The sequence below is a fragment of the Vipera berus genome, assembly GCF_964194415.1.
Source record: "Vipera berus genome assembly, chromosome: W".
In the NCBI taxonomy this organism is placed as follows: Eukaryota; Metazoa; Chordata; class Lepidosauria; order Squamata; family Viperidae; genus Vipera; species Vipera berus.
Genome location: NC_138210.1, coordinates 64,809,394 through 64,827,383, shown reverse-complemented (window position 1 = coordinate 64,827,383; position 17,990 = coordinate 64,809,394). Strand labels below are relative to the sequence as shown.

Here is a 17,990-nt window from a genome sequence, read left to right as displayed (position 1 = left end):
AAACCACTGAGCCACCGCGTCCCTTATGTGTAATTTATGGAGCAGTAATTAATTGAAATAGCATACGGTGTTTGAAGGGATGTCCTAGTTGTACCAGTTGCTCCCTCCATGTTAGCTGCCAAATTGAGTTATATCCCTAGAGACAGTGACCTAATACAGCAGCCTCCCAACCTTTTGGACACCAAGGACCGGTTCCATGGAGAGAGAGTTTTTCCACAAACCGGAGAGGGTGTGGTTTTGCATGCTGCCTGCATCCCACGGATGGGGCTTCGCTTGTTTGCACGGCCCGGTTTCTGGTATGCTGCAGCCGGGTGCCAGTCCATTGCCCGGGATTTGGGGACCCCTGTCCTAATGCACATCCACCAAGCACACGTAGCACATTTGCAGCTGAACTGAGTTGAAGGGAGCTTGCGTCAACTTCCAGCGCGGGTATCCAAATAAAAGTCCAGGATTATTTTTATTTCTGAAAAGCTTACTGTTTATTGAATACATGGCCTGGTAAAGGCAAGGTACAACTAACTCTAAAATCCCAAGGCAGCAGACTGTAGCAGGTAACAATGACTTTCCCAGCCAAACCCCCTGGATGTCCACGTAACTCATTCAAACATGTTCTCTTTGCTGTGGGACCCGTCTGCTATCTTCTTCCCACCTGCTAGAATGTCCTTGAAAGGTTTCCATGCTGCCAACTCTCAGCAAGCTTCCGTAGAAGTGGACAGGTTTTGTTTCTCAAATTAACCCATTCAAAAGTAACACTTCTCCCCCCCCCCCTTACTCTAATGGCAAGTTGAAAACAGAGAGGCACGTAGCTGCCAATTTTTCACTCTTGACAGCTTGTCCATCCCTGCTGCCCAGTTCATCTTGCAGTTATTTATTATCATTTAGCGCAGGTGTCCCCAACCCTCCGGTCCATGGACCAGTACCGGGCCATGGCATGCCAGCAAATGGGCTGCACAAACAAGCAAAGCCCCATCGGCTAGATGCAGGCCGCACACAAAACCACACACCCTCTGGTCCGTGGAAAAACCTCTGTCCATGGAACCGGTCCCTGGTGTCCAAAAGATTGGGGACCTCTGATTTAGTGTATGATGAGAACATGACAGAAGAGAAGTAAACATATATACACAATGCATGTAATTATAAGTAATACTTCTATGGGGGTATAGCAATCCATACCATACCATGGGGGGCTGGATGTCCACTTTAGCTCTTCAGATGATCACCTCTGGCCTTGCTTCATGCAGGTCTTCTAGGCAACCAGAGAACACATCTTTTGGTGTGATACACATTTACTAACCATCTTGTGGTTGCTGTCTTTCCCTTCTGCAGGCCTCAGTGTTTGGTCCTGTCAGGTCCTCCCAGCTTCCGACCAGCCCTGGTGGATTTTGTTGGAGCCTTCACCAAAAACGTCAGCCTCATGATATGCGGAAATGTGGCTGAGGTTAGTGTCCCTTGTAGGGTTCAGTTCTTTGGGGGTCTAAGGACAATTCGTTGAGGCCATCTTGTCGGGGCCAACTTGCTGCAGGACAACTCGCCACATGACAAATTCCACATGGGAGAAGTCAAACACAATAAATGTTATATTGCCACTGTTTCTTCTGCATTATTTTCATGTTTGTCCACTTGCACAAAAAACGGAAATAATATCAAAAAAATAGTAGTGGATAACATTTATCACAGGGGTCTTCAAACCTGGCCCTTTTATGACTTGTGGACTTCAACTCCCAGAATTGCTCAGCCAGGCACGCTGGCTAAGAAAATTCTGGGAGTTGAAGTCTACAAGTCATAAAAGGGCCAAGTTTGAAGACCCCTGGTTTATCACGTTGAATTATGCAGTGTGGAGTTGTCCTGCGGCTGAGTTGGCCTTGACAAGTTGGCTGCAGTGAGTTGTCCCATTCCACTCTGTGGGGCAGGAATAAAGAGATGGGGAGGGCTGCTGCCCCTTTTAAGTCCAAACCTTTTGGTTTCGTCCCATCAGCTACAGGATTCATCCTGCTTTGAGGATTATGATGAGCAACTCCAATGGCTCGGCAAGCGGAAAATCCATGCGTTCTACAACTATATCACCATTGGAGACTTACGTTCAGGAGCTAGAACCTTTATGCAGGTATCACATTTGTCTTGGGAATGAAGGCCTTGTGTAATGCCTTTGCATTCATTGCCGGAGAAAGGAGCAAAAATTAGGGACCCTGACAGAAAGATGGGTTGAAGCTGAAAAAATGATATGCAGTTTTGGTCCCAGTATTGTCCCAAATGAAGACAACAGCTACAGGAGAGAATATTTGTACAGGGTTGAACTGTGGGGTCCTTGGTACTCTCTGAACCTGGAGGTTTTCTTGCAGATGTTTCATGACCCAACTAGGTGATGCACTGATGATGTTACCTAGTTGGGTAATGAAACGTCTGCAAGAAAACCACCAAACTCAGAGAACACCAAGGACCCCGAAGAGGATAGCACTGATTCTAAGCTACTTTGTAGTTTTGGATGTTCTGTCTCAGCTGTTTTTGTTGATCCTCACCTCAAAGCTTTAAGACTGCTTGGAAATCTCGCTCGGTTACCTGGAGATCCCATTCTGTTATCCAAGCTAATGGGACAAAGTCTTCTATGTGTTTTTTTGGAAAGGCGTTGTAGCTTAGTAGTAGAGAACCAACATGAAAAAGTGGGTGTACACTTTATAATTTCTATAACATGCCCGATTCCAAACACATTATGTTGATAAAAACAATAATATAATAATAAAAAGCAATCAATGACCGTGATTATGACAGTGCAACCATCATAAATATGAACCAGTTGCCAAGCACCTGAATTTTGATCACACGACTATGGGGATATTGCAACGGTCATAAGTGTGAAAATTGGTCAAGTCACTTTTTCAGTGTGTTGTAACTGCGAATGGTCTCTCTAAACGAATAGTTTAAGTTGAGAACTACCTATAGTTCTCTAAATCAGAGGTCCCCAGTCTGTGGACCACAGCCCACTACAGGGCCATAGCCTGCTGGCCACTGGGCTGCAGAACAGGCTGGCCAGTGTGCACATGTGTGAGTGCACACTCACCCCCACTTGCGCCAACACCACTATGCAAATGGGGTGCTGAGTGGCAAAGCCAGGGCACCGCACAACAAAAACAGGGTGGTGCTAGCAAGTGTCATGCGGGCACTAACACCCCCCCCATTTGCATCGCGCGTGTTCGCAGGCCCGTTTGTGTGTCCGTGCGCACGTGTATAAAATGCCTTCCCCCCGGTCCGCCAGTCAAGAAAGGTTGGAGACCTCTGCTCTAAATAATCTTTATTTATTATATTTATTATATTTATATAGCCTCATCACTGAATGTTTTGACATTAAGAACAAGTTTAAAGTAAATTTGTTGCTCAGGTTCTAAGTCCATCTGGATGGATGGATGGATGGATGGATGGATGGATGGATGGATGGATGGATGGGTAGATGGATGGATAGATGGATGGATGGACTGATAGGCAGACAGACTTGGTTGTCAAGATATTTTTGAAATAGTGATCTCTAATTAGCAAGACACATATACCCCTGGACTGCAATTCTGACACTACCTATCTCCTGGCTGAGTAAGTTGGATGAACCTAACCATTATGATTTCCAGATATTAGTTTATGGTCAATGTATGTAAAGTACGCCAACATGATTGTTCAACAGACTGGATTAAAATAAATCACATGTTTAGCACAATATGTAATGTGCTAACAAAATGTGCATAGTATTTCCCTTTGATAAGAAACTAAACACACTTTCTTCTTGCAGGTGTCAGGTCTAGGACGCCTAAAACCTAACACGGTTGTTCTTGGTTATAAGAATGATTGGCAGATCGATTCTCCTCAAAACCTGGAGAATTATGTGGGCATAATACAGTAAGGATATCATGTTCTCAAGAAGAATAAATGAAAAAGGGGTGATGTTAGGAATGGAGCAAACAGGGGATGGACATAGGTGCTGAGAGTTTACAAAAGGATGGGTTTGGATCTCCCCTAAGATAGAGACTTTGTAGAAGACCCTTTGCCCTTTAAACTTTATATATTCTTTTAGTTGGTAAAACTGCCAGAGTTTAAATCAGTTCCAGAGGAAAATCACTGAAAGCCATAAATATATTGTGTTGGGTTTTTTTTGAGTTTGGTAAGCTTGAGTATCACTTAATGCCAGGAAAACTTTGGAGTTCGGAGAGAATTGGATGAAGGATATTCCGTAGCTGTTTGTAAAGCCAGTTTGATCTAGGGGTTAAGGCACCAGGCTAGAAAGTGGGAGATTGTGAGTTCAAGTCCTGCCTTAGCCATGAAAAGCTAGCTGGGTGACTTTCAGCCAGTCCCTCTCTCTTAGCAAAACCCACCTCACGGGGTTGATGTTGTGTGGGGAAAATTGGAGGAAGGAAAAAGTATGTTGGATAGATTCACAGCCTTGAGTTATTTGTAAGGCAGGATACAAATAAATATTTGGGCAAACTCCAGGAGACAAAGGAGACTTTCGTGTTGTGGTCCATGAGGAGCCAGGCACAACAATTAGATGATAGAGATAGATAGATAGATAGATAGATAGATAGATAGATAGATAGATAGATAGATAGATAGATAGATAGATAGATAGATAGATAGATAGATAGATAGATAGATAGATAGATAGACATAAACTCTCTTAGCTTGCTCTGTTGTTTTTTCTTTAAGGGAACATTCTACTAAAGGGATGATAGGGACAATGCATGAAAATTGGTTGATCATTATTCGAATTTTCTCTTCCACCCCCATCCCCTTGCAGTGACTCCTTTGATCTTGGCACTGGGGTCTGCCTGCTTCGGATGAAGGACGGGCTGGACATGTCACGGATGATCAAGGCCCAAGGTGAGTGAATCCAAGAAATGCATTTGGAAGCTACAATCTGTCTTGCTTTAATTCTGGAAAAGAGAACAGGTTTCCTTAAAAAAAAATAACTATAGGTAATCCTTGAATTATGACCACAACTGAGCCCAAAATTTCTGTTGCTAAGCAAGACATTTCTTAAGTGAGCCTTGCCCCATTTTACGACCTTTCTTGCTACAGATGTTAAGTGGATCGCCGCAGCTGTTAACTTAGTAACATGATTGTGAAGCGAATCTGGCTTCCCCAGTGGCTTTGCTTATCAGAAGTTCGCCAAAGGGGATCATGTGACCTTGGGACACTGCAACCGTCATAAATATGAGTCAGTTGCCAAGCATTTTAATTTTGATCATGTGACCACCGGGATGCTGCAACGTTTGTAAGGGTGAAAAAACGGTCAGAAGTCACTTTTTTTCCAGTGCCATTGTAACTTTGAATGGTCACTTAAATGAACTGGTATAAGTCAAGGACTGCCTGTACACATTTTGAACCAGCATTTAATGTTGTGTTTTGTATTTCAATTTCTCTTTGCTACCTGTATTACTGAATTAGGTACAAGGCAGGGGATATATAGATATACTATATATTTATCTGATAAATAAATAAATGCAGCCTTGATTAATGGGCTTTTTCTCTGTTTCCTGGGACAGTGAACCTGGGTTTTGAAGATCCAGAAGCTGCCTTGGGGAAGGAAAAACAGAAACGTAAGTTTGCCTCAAATAAGTAAATAAAGGGTCCTGTCAGGATCTGCCTATTTTCAGACTTCTCCAAATTCACATCAAAAGAGTTTCAAAAGGACTGGAAGCTTGAAAGTGCTATGGGATTTTTTTTATTTCCCTAGTATTTTCCCACAAGGGACGCGGTGGCTCAGTGGGTTAGGACGCTGAGCTTGTCGATCGGAAGGTCTGCAGTTTGGCGGGTCGAATCCCGAGTAGCGTGTAGCAGAGTGAGCGCCTGTTACTCGTCCCAGCTTCTGCCAACCTAGCAGTTCGAAAGCACGTAAAAAATGCAAGTAGAAAAATAGGGACCACTCCGGTGGGAAGGTAACAGCGTTCCGTGCGCCTTTGGCGTCTAGTCATGCCGGCCACATGACCACGGAGACGTCCTCGGACAAGCGCTGGCTCTTCAGCTTTGAAATGGAGATGAGCACCGGCCCCTAGAGTCGGAAACGACTAGCACGCATGTGCGGGGGAACCTTTACCTTTACCTTATTTTCCCACAAGTGCAGGGTCTGCTTTTTTTGGGGGGGGGAATCAACCAAGCATTGATGCTTTGGTTGCAACAAGAAGTGACTAACCAGCTTATTGCCCAGGTTTAATGTTGTGGGCTAAGTGTGACCCAGCTGGCCTTCATGCCTAAGACAGGACTAGAACTCACTAGTCTCCTGGTTTCTAGCATGGTGCTTTAATGCTAAGCCCAGTTAGCACTTAATGCTGGGTAAACTTTGGTGTTTGGAGATAATTGGATGAAGGCTATTCCGTAGCTGTTCATAAAGCCAGTTTGGTCTTGTGGTTAAGGCACCAGGCTAGAAAGTGTGAGATTGTGAGTTATGTGGAACATCTCTTCATGTTTATGTTTCATTGTAGGTGGTGCGTTTAAAGTTGGCGCCGATGCCAGCATGGAGACAGTGTTCCAGAGCAAGCAGAAGAAGAAAAATATTGACATCTATTGGTTGTTTGATGATGGTGGTAGGTGAATTTGCCTGGAAATAATAATTCTTGTTTTGATAGTTGTTATTGTTTTGGGCCAAAAAAAACCCAACCCCCTAATAGCCTGGACATACAGTTGGGACCATGACATTTTGATGGTCTCAAATTGTGACTTTTCTTTTTAATGCAAAACTGAAAGGACACATTTATAGCACGTGAGCGTGTCTATGAATAGGGCAAAGCTCAGACACAGATGGGAAAGCCATAAAGACAGGGTTTTTTTCCATGGTTCTTTATGGCTCATTCATTGTCCTTTTATTGTATGCATATTATTAACACTGATACATGTCTAACACATGCAATTTTAACTATATATTATTTCATAGATAATAGTTAATGTGCCATCGAGGTGGTGCAAAGTCAACTATGTCAGATCTTCTCCCGATGAATGAATGAATATATAGATGTGTCTATCTGTGTTTCTACAGGTAGTCCTTGACTTACAACAGTTCATCTAGTGACCGTTCAAAGTTACAACAGCACACTTACAACCATTGCAGAGTCTCCATAGTCATGTGAACAAAATTCGGATGCTTTGGCAATTGACTCATACTTATGACAGCTGCAATGTCCTGGGGTCACGGGATCTTCTTTTGTGACCTTCTGACAAGCAAAGTCAATGGGGAAGCCAGATTCAGTTAACAACCATGTTACTAACTTAACAACTGCAATGACTCACTTAACAACTGTGGCAAGATGTGGCAAAACATACTTAACAAAGGTTTCACTTAGCAACATAAATGTTGGACTCAATTGTAGTCGTAAGTCGAGGACTACCTGTATCTCTGTGAGCGCAGACTTGCACACATACAAATACTTTGTAATTCCATATAAATGTGTTTGTATCCTCTCACATATGTTTAGAGAGAGGGAGAGAGATTATAGATATAGATAGATAGATACAGTAGATAGATAGATAGAGTGATAGAGTGTGTGTATCTTTGTATGTATATATGTATGTGTGTATAAAGGCATACCTACACAAATACATATATAAATACTTTATCATTATTGCATGTAATATGCTTATTATATATTATATTGAATATATATATACACATATGTATGGTGAACCATATGTCTGTTTCACCAAGCTTTACACGTTCTTCAGCAATTGTGAGAGAGCACACTTGGGACGTAATATTCTTTTCTTTTCATCTCCTCATTGATTCTCATGGGCAAGCTCTCCATCCGTGCAAAATGGTTATTTCCAAATATAATGGGATGTGTGAATGGCCTTGTGGGTAAGGTAAAGCAGGAAACAATTAGAGAACAGATGGAGGTGCTCCCAAGGAATTAATAGTTAGAGGAAGAAACTTAGAAGCACCCCACCCTAATGAAGCATGCGGTTAAAAGTGAGGGTGGGAAGTGTGTACCTTCAGACTTGCAAGATTCTATTAACACAGCCTTACAACAAAGTAGAATTAGTTCATCTATTTGTATTTCCTGTCTGGGCACAATGGCTCAGCGGTTATGACATTAAGCTTGTCAGCTGGAAAGCTGACAGCTCAGGTTCAAGACCCGAGTTCTGTGCAATATGGTGAGTTCCTGTTCCTTGCACACTTAGCATTTGAAAGCATGCAAATGCAAGCAGATTAATAGGTACCACTTCAGTGGGAAGGTAACAGCATTCTGTGTGCCTTTGGTGTACCGCCATGCTGGCCACATGACCATGGAAATTGTCTTTGGACCACCTGGCTCCCTCGGCCAAGAAAGGGAGATGAGCACTGTGCCCTAGAGTTGGACATGATTGACAGGGAAACATTTACAGTACCTTTACCTTTGTCCATGAAGGCTGATACCAGATGAAAATGGGGCCTGTTTGCCCTATTGAACTGAGACTTGAGCTGGTTAGGAAATGCTGGGAGAGATGTCTTCCCAGCAGAGCTAGCACTCTGCTTGTAAGACAGGATGTCACTTCTGGCAGTGTGGTTGTGCCATCATGTTGTGCAGCTGGTCTCTGGACTTTTTCTCCCCCTGCCTCCTTGCTCTGCAGGCCTGACCCTCCTCATCCCCTATCTTCTGACCCGCCGGAAACGCTGGAGCCAGTGCAAAGTCCGAGTCTTCATCAGTGGGCAGATCTCTAACGCCGAGGAGCACAGAGAAGAGTAAGGGAGAAAGGGCAGGGATGGTGGGGAGATTAAAATCCAAAGCTAAACAGTTCCAGGAAGGGGCTGGCGATGTTTCCTTGGCAGCTAACCAGAGTTTGCTCAGGGAGGTTGTAAATGGGAGACACGCTGTCCCGAAAGATATCACTCACACTTTGTCTTTAGATTGTTCCCAAAGTCTGCGGTGAAATGTTGACTTTGCTTTGAAAGGCCTCTCCTATTCTCCTTGTTTATGTCATCTTCGGTCACGAATGTGCCAGGAAGAGGAGCCTGTATTTTATTTTATTGATTTGATTTGATTTCTATAGCCTCCCATCTCAGCAAACAACTCTGAGCAGGTCACACTTTAAAAGTCTGCATGACAATTAAAATCTTAAAACCATTCTAAAACAATAAAAACCATTAAAACCCTAAAGAGCATTAAAATGTCTCATCTGAGCAGATACGCAAAGCATTTGGCCTGTTAACAATATAATCAGGGAGATTATGGATTTTTCTCATCTAACTTTCTGTTCAATAGGATCCAGTTTCTGTTGGAAAAATTCCGCCTGGGCTTCAGCGAGGTTGTGGTGCTGCCTGAAAAAATGTGGAAACCGGAGGAAACCAGGTAACCATACAAGGAACGGTTGCTGGAATTGGGTATGTGTAGTTTAATGAAGAGAAGGGCGAGGGTTTTATTTAAGGCTCTGCGCAAGGAAAGCTTTAGAGTGAATTAGGAAAAGTGAAAAAGTGAATAAGGAAAATAGGGAACGGTTGCTGGAATTGGGTATGTGTAGTTTAACGAAGAGAAGGGTGAGGGGTGACATGATAGCAGTGTTCCAATATCTCAGGGGCTGCCCCAAAGAAGAGGGAGTCAAGCTATTCTCCAAAGCACCTGAAAGCAGGACAAGAAGCAATGGATGGAAACTAGTCAAGGAGAGAAGCAACCTAGAACTAAGGAGAATCTTCCTGACAGTTAGAACAATTAACCAGTGGAACAACCTACCTCCAGAAGCAGTGAATGCTCCAACATGAAGTTTTTAAGAAGAGACTGGACAGCCATTTGTCCGAAATGGTATAGGGTTTTCTGCCTGAGCAGGGGGTTGGACTAGATGACCTCCAAGGTCCCTTCCAACTTCATCATCATCATCATCATCATTAATTATTATTATTATTATTATTATTATTATTATTATTATTATTATTATTATTATTATTATTATTATTATTATTATTCCTGCGATTTGTCCAGTTATTTCCTAACCCAGCTCCTTTGTCTCAAACAAATACAGCTAGCCCTCATTTTACGACCACGACTGAGACCAGACATTCTGTTGCTAAGCGAGACAGTTGAGTTTTGCCCCATTTTAGGACAGTTGCCATAGTTGTCAAGTGTATCACTGCAGTTGTTAAGTAAGTAAGTGAATGTGGCTTCCCTATTGACTTTCCTGGTCAGAAGGTAGCAAAAGAGGATCACATGACCCATCATAAATATGAACCAGTTGACAAAGCGTCTTGAGTTTTGATCACGTGACCACAGGAATGCTGCAACAGTCATGTGAAAATGGTCATAAGTCACTTTTTCAGTGCTGTTGTAACTCTGGATGGTCACTAAATGAACGGTTGTAAGTCGAGGACTACCTGTAAAAGAAAAAGAAAATATGAGAAAAAGCTAAAAGTGTAAAAAAAACCATTTTAAAAAAATAAAAGAAAAATAGTGAAGAAAGAAACATGCAAAGCCATAACTTCTGATCTTCTTTACAGCAGCTTTAAGTACATTTACAAATTTATCCATGGCTCTTCTTTCTATAATTAATACTGTCCAATCATCCAAACCATAAATCACTCATTTTTTTTCCTGTTTCATGCTAAAGTCTATAAATGGTTTCCAGTCAGCAATAAATGTAGAAATTGTCTTTTCTCTGATCAAATAAGTCTATTTGGCTACCTCAGCAAGTCACATCATCTTCACCAACCATTTCTACCATCGTGGATAATGCTGAATCTTTCAGGGTTTTTTTGTGAATAAACATAGAAGTCATTTCCAATTCAGTGGGAAGAATCATTTCACCCTCTTCAACATTAACAAGATGCTCCTCAAGTACTGAGTCAAGTTCTACATTTAAAGAAGGATGGAGAGAAACCTCTGAGGAGAGATAGAAATGGCTGTTTAGCCTTGAAAAGAGAAGAGGGAGAGGGAGTGAAGGCAATCTTCAAACACAGTGGTCCCCTGATACTCAACTGCTTTGAAACTTATCAAATTTGGTATCCAACGCATCTTGACATGAAATTTTTGATCCAGTATTCATCACACTCGCAACACACAAGTTAGAACTTGTGACTCCCTACATTATTCCTTATGGGGGAAACTTGTTTGGTACTCATTGTTTTTGGTGTTCATCACACCTTCTGGAGCCAATTAACGATGAGTACCAAGGTACCAGTGTACCTGAAAAAATGTCACATAGGAGAAGATCAAGACGCGTTGTCTGTTGTTCTGAGATTAGAATAGAATAACAGAATTGGAAGGGACCTTGGAGGTCTTTCTAGTCCAATCTCCTATTTAGGCAAAAAAACCTAAACCATTTCAGACAAAAGGCTGGCCAGTCTCTTCTTTAAAAACTTCCAGTGTTGGAGCATTCACAATTTCTGGAGGCAGGTTGTTCCACTGATTATTTGTTCTAACTGTCAGGAAAATTTCTCCTAAGTTCTAGGTTGCTTCTCTCCTCAATTAGTTTCCAACCGTTGCTTCTTGTCCTGCCTTCGGGCGCTTTGGAGAATAGCTTGACTCCCTCTTCTTTGTGGCAGCCCCTGAGATACTGGATCACTGCTATTATGTCGGTTCCAGTCCTTCTCTTCATTAAACTAGACATACCCAATACCAGCTACTGTTCTTTGTATGTTTTAGCCTCCAGTCCCCTGATTATATGATAATGAATGTTGGGCTTAGTACGTTTATGAGAAATTTGACTGGATTAAGGACCTACAGAATACTTACTGAATTGAATAGCAGAATTAATTCATGTAAGCTAAGCATGCATGCCTTCCATGTTTTTTGACCTCTTCAAAATTCTTTTCTGTCAAAAAGGGCGCAATTGGGCATGGGTTTGAAGCCAATTACAGTTGATTCTCGATTTACAACCATTCGCTTAGTGACCATTCAAAGTTACAGTGGCACTGAGAGAAGTATCTTATGACTGTTTTTCACTTACGACCTTTGCAGCATCCCCAGGGTCATGTGATCAAAATTTGGACCCTTGGCAACTGGCATGCATTTAGGATGGTTGCAGCGTCCTGGATCATGTGATCAATTTTTGCGACCTTCTGACAAGCAAAACCAATGGGAAAGCAATGTTCACTTCACAACCATGTTAAATAACAACTGCATGATTCATTTAACAACCAGGGGAAGAAAAGTCTTAAAATAGGGCAAACCCCACTGAACAGCAAGGTTTTTGTTTAGCAGTGGAAATTTTGGGTTCAGTTGTGATCCTAAGCCAAGGACTGCCTGTATCATTTCTTGAGGGATGTGTGACGCTTATCGTTGGCTGTCCGAAACCCGCGTTCCTTAAACAGTGAGGTTTCTGTCCTTCAGATTTTCTGTTATTCTCTTCCTCCCTTTTCATACTACATCTTTTCTTCTTTCCTTCCCCATGGCAGTTGCAAAGAATTTGAGGACCTTATAGCTCCATTTCGGCTCAACGAAGGCCAAAAGGATGCCGAAACCATAGAAGGAATGAAGAAGGAGATGCCGTGGAAAGTCACCGGTGAAGACCTCAGAATCTATAAGAAAAAGGTGAGAATGTTTGAGTCTGTTTTTCTTGAGGTCAAAGAGACAAGTGAAGAGAATGTTTGAATGAAGACACCACACCACCTATCTCTTTGTCTACAACACAGCACTTGCAACAATTCCAAGAAATTTCCACCTCCATTTGCATTCTTGACACAGGTGACCTTGAGGGCACAGATAAAACCCCAAGTAGCCCCAAGAACTCTCAGGGAGAGCACTAATGACCAGATGACTGCAAAGAAATATGATCCTTCCAACTTCCCCTCCCATCCTGTCAGAACTAATCCTTCCATTGCCCCCACTATCCTGCCAAAACAGATGAGAAACAAAATGTCTTCTTCTTCCTCCTCAGGGGAAAATAAAATAAAACAGTCCAGTTGCCTTTTTGAAAGAGTTGCCTTTGAGGTCACTTCTCAGCATAATCCTGAGCATTAACAAGTCTAGTGACAGAAGTAAAAGTTCCTTCAAGTGAGCATCAGCTGCTGGTGATTTCCTAGATGTTTTCCCCCCAGGATGATTAGTTCCTCTTCCCCTTAATCTCTTCCCTGTGATCTCCTTGTGGCCTCCCCTCCATATGTTACATCTCGCTTTGTTTCCCAGATCCGCCAAGGCCAGCTAGACATTTCCATTCGAGCTGAGCTTTGAGAGTTAAAGGGAAGGGAACCCACTAAAACCTTCTTTTTCTCTCCTCTCCAATGTCTAGTCTGAGCAGCACATGCGTCTTCACGAGGTTCTACAAGATCACTCCCGCAATGCAGCCCTCATTGTCATGTGAGTCGCATCTTCTTTCTCAGAGTGGTCAGCCTCCCTAATGGTAGTAGCATTCTTACTTAGGGCAACAATGCAACCCTTTCCTTTTGGAATTAAGTTTGTGGTGGTGGATGGGTCACCAGGCTGCAGTTATTAAAGCGTTGCCTTGTTGATCCCTATTAATTTGAAAAGTGTGCACAAAGGAACGCCGTCTGATTTGAATGCCAGTGTGGATTTAGTGGTTAAGGTACTGGACAAGGAGGAAAGAGATTTATGTTCTATCTTCAGGCCCAGAAGCATCCTGGGGGGCTTTGGGGCCAGTTCCTAACTTTCATCCTACCTTACAAGGTTGTGGTGGGGGAACAAGTTGAGGAAGGAATACATAAGCTCCTGAAGTAAAAAGGCAGGAGATGTGTGCACACGTTGGGCTACAAGATCACCTGCATTCCAGTTTTACACAACAGAGTAATGGATAGAAAAGTCAAGACTCAGAAAAGGCAGCTTTCTGAGGATACACTTTTAATCTCCGTGGACACCATCCATAAGCTTGGGAACAGGAAATCTCCGGAGCTCATTGTGTGTCATTAACAGTTCCAAAGTACAGGTGTTTGGGGTCTTAAGTGTCCTATTCTTTTTTGTTTTGCTAGACAATTAAAGCTCTTTAGGCACAAAAATAAATTACATGCCTCGCTATGAAAACAGACCTGATTCTGGGAATTTTTGTGGGACATAAATTCTATTTTTTATCCCACCTTTATTATTTCTACAAAAATAACTCAAGGCAGCAAAGATATGCCTTCCTCCTCCTATTTCCCCCACAACAACAACACTGTGAGGTGATTTGGGCTGAGAGGGAGGGTCTCTGGCCCAAGATCAGACAGCTGACTTCCATGGCTAAGGTGCGAGTAGAACTCGCTGCCTCCGGGTTTCTAGTCTGGTACCTTAACCACTAGACCAAATTCATTTTAAATTTAATTATTTAGGAAATTGTATACCTATTGTGCAATTGCCCCTGGACATATACCCCCACCTGCTAGAAAATAAACAATTTCCCCCCTCATCTTGTCCAAAAAAATTGACAGCAGGTTTGGGGAAAATAAGCAAAATGTTTTATTTTTAATTATTTATATCTCATCTTTATTATTTTTATAAATAACTCAAAGCAGCGAATATATTCCACACACCATACCTCTCTCCTCCTATTTTCCCCACAGCAATCCTCTGAGGTAAATTGGGCTGAGACAGAGTGACTGGCCCCAGGTCACTTTTTCTCAGCCCAATTTACCTCAGAGGATTGTTGCTATGGGGAAAATAGGAGGAAGGTGTGGTGTGTTGAATATATTTGCTGCCTTAAGTTATTTATAAAAATAGGATAAAAAAGGCAGGAGTAGAACTCATAGTCTCCGGCTTTCTAGCTTGGTACTTTAACCACTAGACCAGACTGGCTCTTTTTCACTATAGAAAAACAAAATCAACCAAGCTAATTTTATTTTTTAAAAAATAGGCTGTACCAAACACAGCTCAATCCCCCAGTGCTGCTTCTATCAATAGCAAACAGCATAGGTTGTAAAACCGGTTGTTAAACAGCAAACAGTCCAAAATGAAACTATAATTAATAACCAGCCCACACAAGAGTTTATTAAGGAATATTTGAGGCTAAGACGAGGCAATCAAATAATTACTTGGCATTCAGTAGTTAACAATGCAAATAGTCTGCACTCAGCCCAAAAGTTCTCACCAAATGAAAAAGGCAATTGATTTAAAGGTTAATACCGAGATTTTTCAGCAATTAAGTATTTCCATGTATTGAGTTGTTGTGCAAAGATCCAACAATGAGCCATGCAAATGAGGAGTCTTAGAAGATGCTGTGTCCAACCTTAGTAAATGGAAGGGCCATTCATCTGTCCTTCTAAGTTATCATTTTCGTTGTGAGATTGTTGCTTGCTTGCTTGCCAGCAGCATTTTTAGAACTCATGGCCTTGTATCAGAGCTTGTTCAAACATTGATCTAGTGTAGGAGATCAAGTTAATCAGGTAATGGCAGAAATTGTCTGCCCTGTCTTCTTCGGGAAGGTCACTTCTATCGTACACAATGCCCATCCTTGTTGTAGGGTACGCACAGATTTTGTAATGTGGGGTCTCTCAGTTCCTTACGAGCAGATCCCTAATTCCTTCTCTGCCTTTCCTCAATTCTCTAGAAGCCTTCCGGTGGTACGAAAAGGAGCCTGCCCCAGCTCCCTCTACATGGCCTGGCTTGAGATGGTCTCCAAAAACTTATATCCACCAGTGGTCTTCATCCGGGGCAACCAAGAGGATGTACTCACACTCTACTGCCAATAGGGGGCAGCAGGATCACCAAGAAGCCTTGCGCAAACAGGCTATAAGGGGCTGCTGTTATGCCAGCCCAGCCACAAGGGGGGGCACTAGACTCCAAAGTCTGACAGTCACCCCCACGGAAAGCAGAAGGACATTGCCATTGAGCAGGTCAGCATCGCCGAGAAGCCTGGACCACCCATGCACAACAAAGGGATTTTGCTGAGGTTTTTTTTAAATCTCTGCTTGTTGCTGCATTTGAATGCAAAGGACTGATTCTGGATGTGCTTGTGTCTCCATGCTCTGTAAATAGTGATACTTTTTGAATATTGTTATTTAATAACCCTGGGTGTGTCTCCTACTTTGTTCTTCTTAGCCAGGGCTGTCGTACTTCCTCCTCCGCTAACGGGGGTTCCTTTTCCAGCAAAGTTCAACAAGTTGCAAACTCTGGGGTGCAACTCTCGCGTGACAAATACAAGGCAGAGTTAAAAGGGTGGGCAGCTATGGCCCCTTTACAACCTATGGACTTGGAGTCCCAGTCGGCCATGTTGGCTCAGGAATTCTGGGAGTTGAAGTCCACAGGTGATAAAGAGCCATAGTTGACCACTCCTACTTTAAGAGCAGCATATAGCTCATTTGCAGATTCCCAGACAGGTCCGAGTTTCAGATCACTTGGGAATTCATTTTGAGGGGCCTCAGAGACAGTATTAGAGCTTTGCAGCTACCTCGGCCTCCACTACACCCCTTAAAAACAACTGAAAACCTGCTAAAAAAGAACAGCCACTTTGCTTCTTAACCCTTCGCTCCCCAGTAAACTAAAAGAAACCCAAATATTTCAGCCTCCCCAGTCAGCTGAGCTCATGACGCATACAATTATGGTTGAGATGGAAGGTTCTGCCCACACAGCAAAAGGAAGAGAAGGTGGCTTTGGCAAAAAAAATAAAAAAATAATTGAAATTGGCAGACAGGAAGACCCACAAGAATAGAATAGAATAGAATAGAATAGAATAGAATAGAATAGAATAGAATAGAATAGAATAGAATAGAATAGAATAGAATAGAATAGAATAGAATAGAATAGAATAGAATAGAATAGAATAGAATAGAATAGAATAGAATAGAATAGAATAGAATAAATATTGGAGAATAGAATAGAATAGAATAGAATAGAATAGAATAGAATAGAATAGAATAGAATAGAATAGAATAGAATAGAATAGAATAGAATAGAATAGAATAGAATAGAATAGAATAAATATTGGAGAATAGAATAGAATAGAATAGAATAGAATAGAATAGAATAGAATAGAATAGAATAGAATAAGAATAGAATAGAATAGAATAGAATAGAATAGAATAGAATAGAATAGAATAGAATAGAATAGAATAGAATAAATATTGGAGAATAGAATAGAATAGAATAGAATAGAATAGAATAGAATAGAATAGAATAGAATAGAATAGAATAGAATAGAATAGAATAGAATAGAATAGAATAGAATAAATATTGGAGAATAGAATAGAATAGAATAGAATAGAATAGAATAGAATAGAATAGAATAGAATAGAATAGAATAGAATAGAATAAGAATAGAATAGAATAGAATAGAATAGAATAGAATAGAATAGAATAGAATAGAATAGAATAGAATAGAATAGAATAGAATAGAATAAGAATAGAATAGAATAGAATAGAATAGAATAGAATAGAATAGAATAGAATAGAATAGAATAGAATAGAATAAATATTGGAGAATAGAATAGAATAGAATAGAATAAGAATAGAATAGAATAGAATAGAATAGAATAGAATAGAATAGAATAGAATAGAATAGAATAGAATAGAATAAGAATAGAATAGAATAGAATAGAATAGAATAGAATAGAATAGAATAGAATAGAATAGAATAGAATAGAATAAATATTGGAGAATAGAATAGAATAGAATAGAATAGAATAGAATAGAATAGAATAGAATAAGAATAGAATAGAATAGAATAGAATAGAATAGAATAGAATAAGAATAGAATAGAATAGAATAGAATAGAATAGAATAGAATAGAATAGAATAGAATAGAATAGAATAGAATAGAATAAACAGATTGTAGAATAAGAATAGAATAGAATAGAATAGAATAGAATAGAATAGAATAGAATAGAATAGAATAGAATAGAATAGAATAGAATAGAATAGAATAGAATAGAATAGAATAGAATAGAATAGAATAGGAGCTGGAAGGGACCTTGGAGGTCTTCTAGTCCAGCCCCCCACTCAAGCAGGAGAACCTGTATCATCTCAGAGAAGTGACTGTCCAGTCTCTTCTTAAAAACCTCCAATGATGGAGTGCCCATGATTTCTGAAGGCAAGCCGTTCTACTGGTTAATTGTCCTCACTGTTAGGACCATTCTTCTTAATGTGCCCTTTGTTTTTTCTCAAAAGCCACTTTTCATCCTAACGGATCCAGCACAG

The 17,990-nt window shown here is 41.1% G+C and overlaps 1 protein-coding gene across 1 annotated transcript in view; it reads left to right on the top strand.

The window, feature by feature from the left end:
* LOC308676122 (solute carrier family 12 member 3-like) overlaps nt 1–15,665 on the top strand; it is a gene marked incomplete at its 5' end in the record, with an annotated part of 43,144 nt that extends 27,479 nt beyond the window's left edge. The window contains 11 exons of the mRNA XM_081341858.1: nt 1,327–1,438; nt 1,982–2,104; nt 3,773–3,879; nt 4,775–4,857; nt 5,523–5,576; nt 6,459–6,560; nt 8,578–8,689; nt 9,210–9,296; nt 12,329–12,464; nt 13,162–13,229; nt 15,406–15,665. Coding sequence (XP_081197984.1) covers nt 1,327–1,438; nt 1,982–2,104; nt 3,773–3,879; nt 4,775–4,857; nt 5,523–5,576; nt 6,459–6,560; nt 8,578–8,689; nt 9,210–9,296; nt 12,329–12,464; nt 13,162–13,229; nt 15,406–15,547 — 1,126 coding nt within the window. The 3' untranslated portion in view covers nt 15,548–15,665. The remainder of the gene's footprint in view (nt 1–1,326; nt 1,439–1,981; nt 2,105–3,772; nt 3,880–4,774; nt 4,858–5,522; nt 5,577–6,458; nt 6,561–8,577; nt 8,690–9,209; nt 9,297–12,328; nt 12,465–13,161; nt 13,230–15,405) is intronic.
* Nucleotides 15,666–17,990: the final 2,325 nt, after the last annotated feature.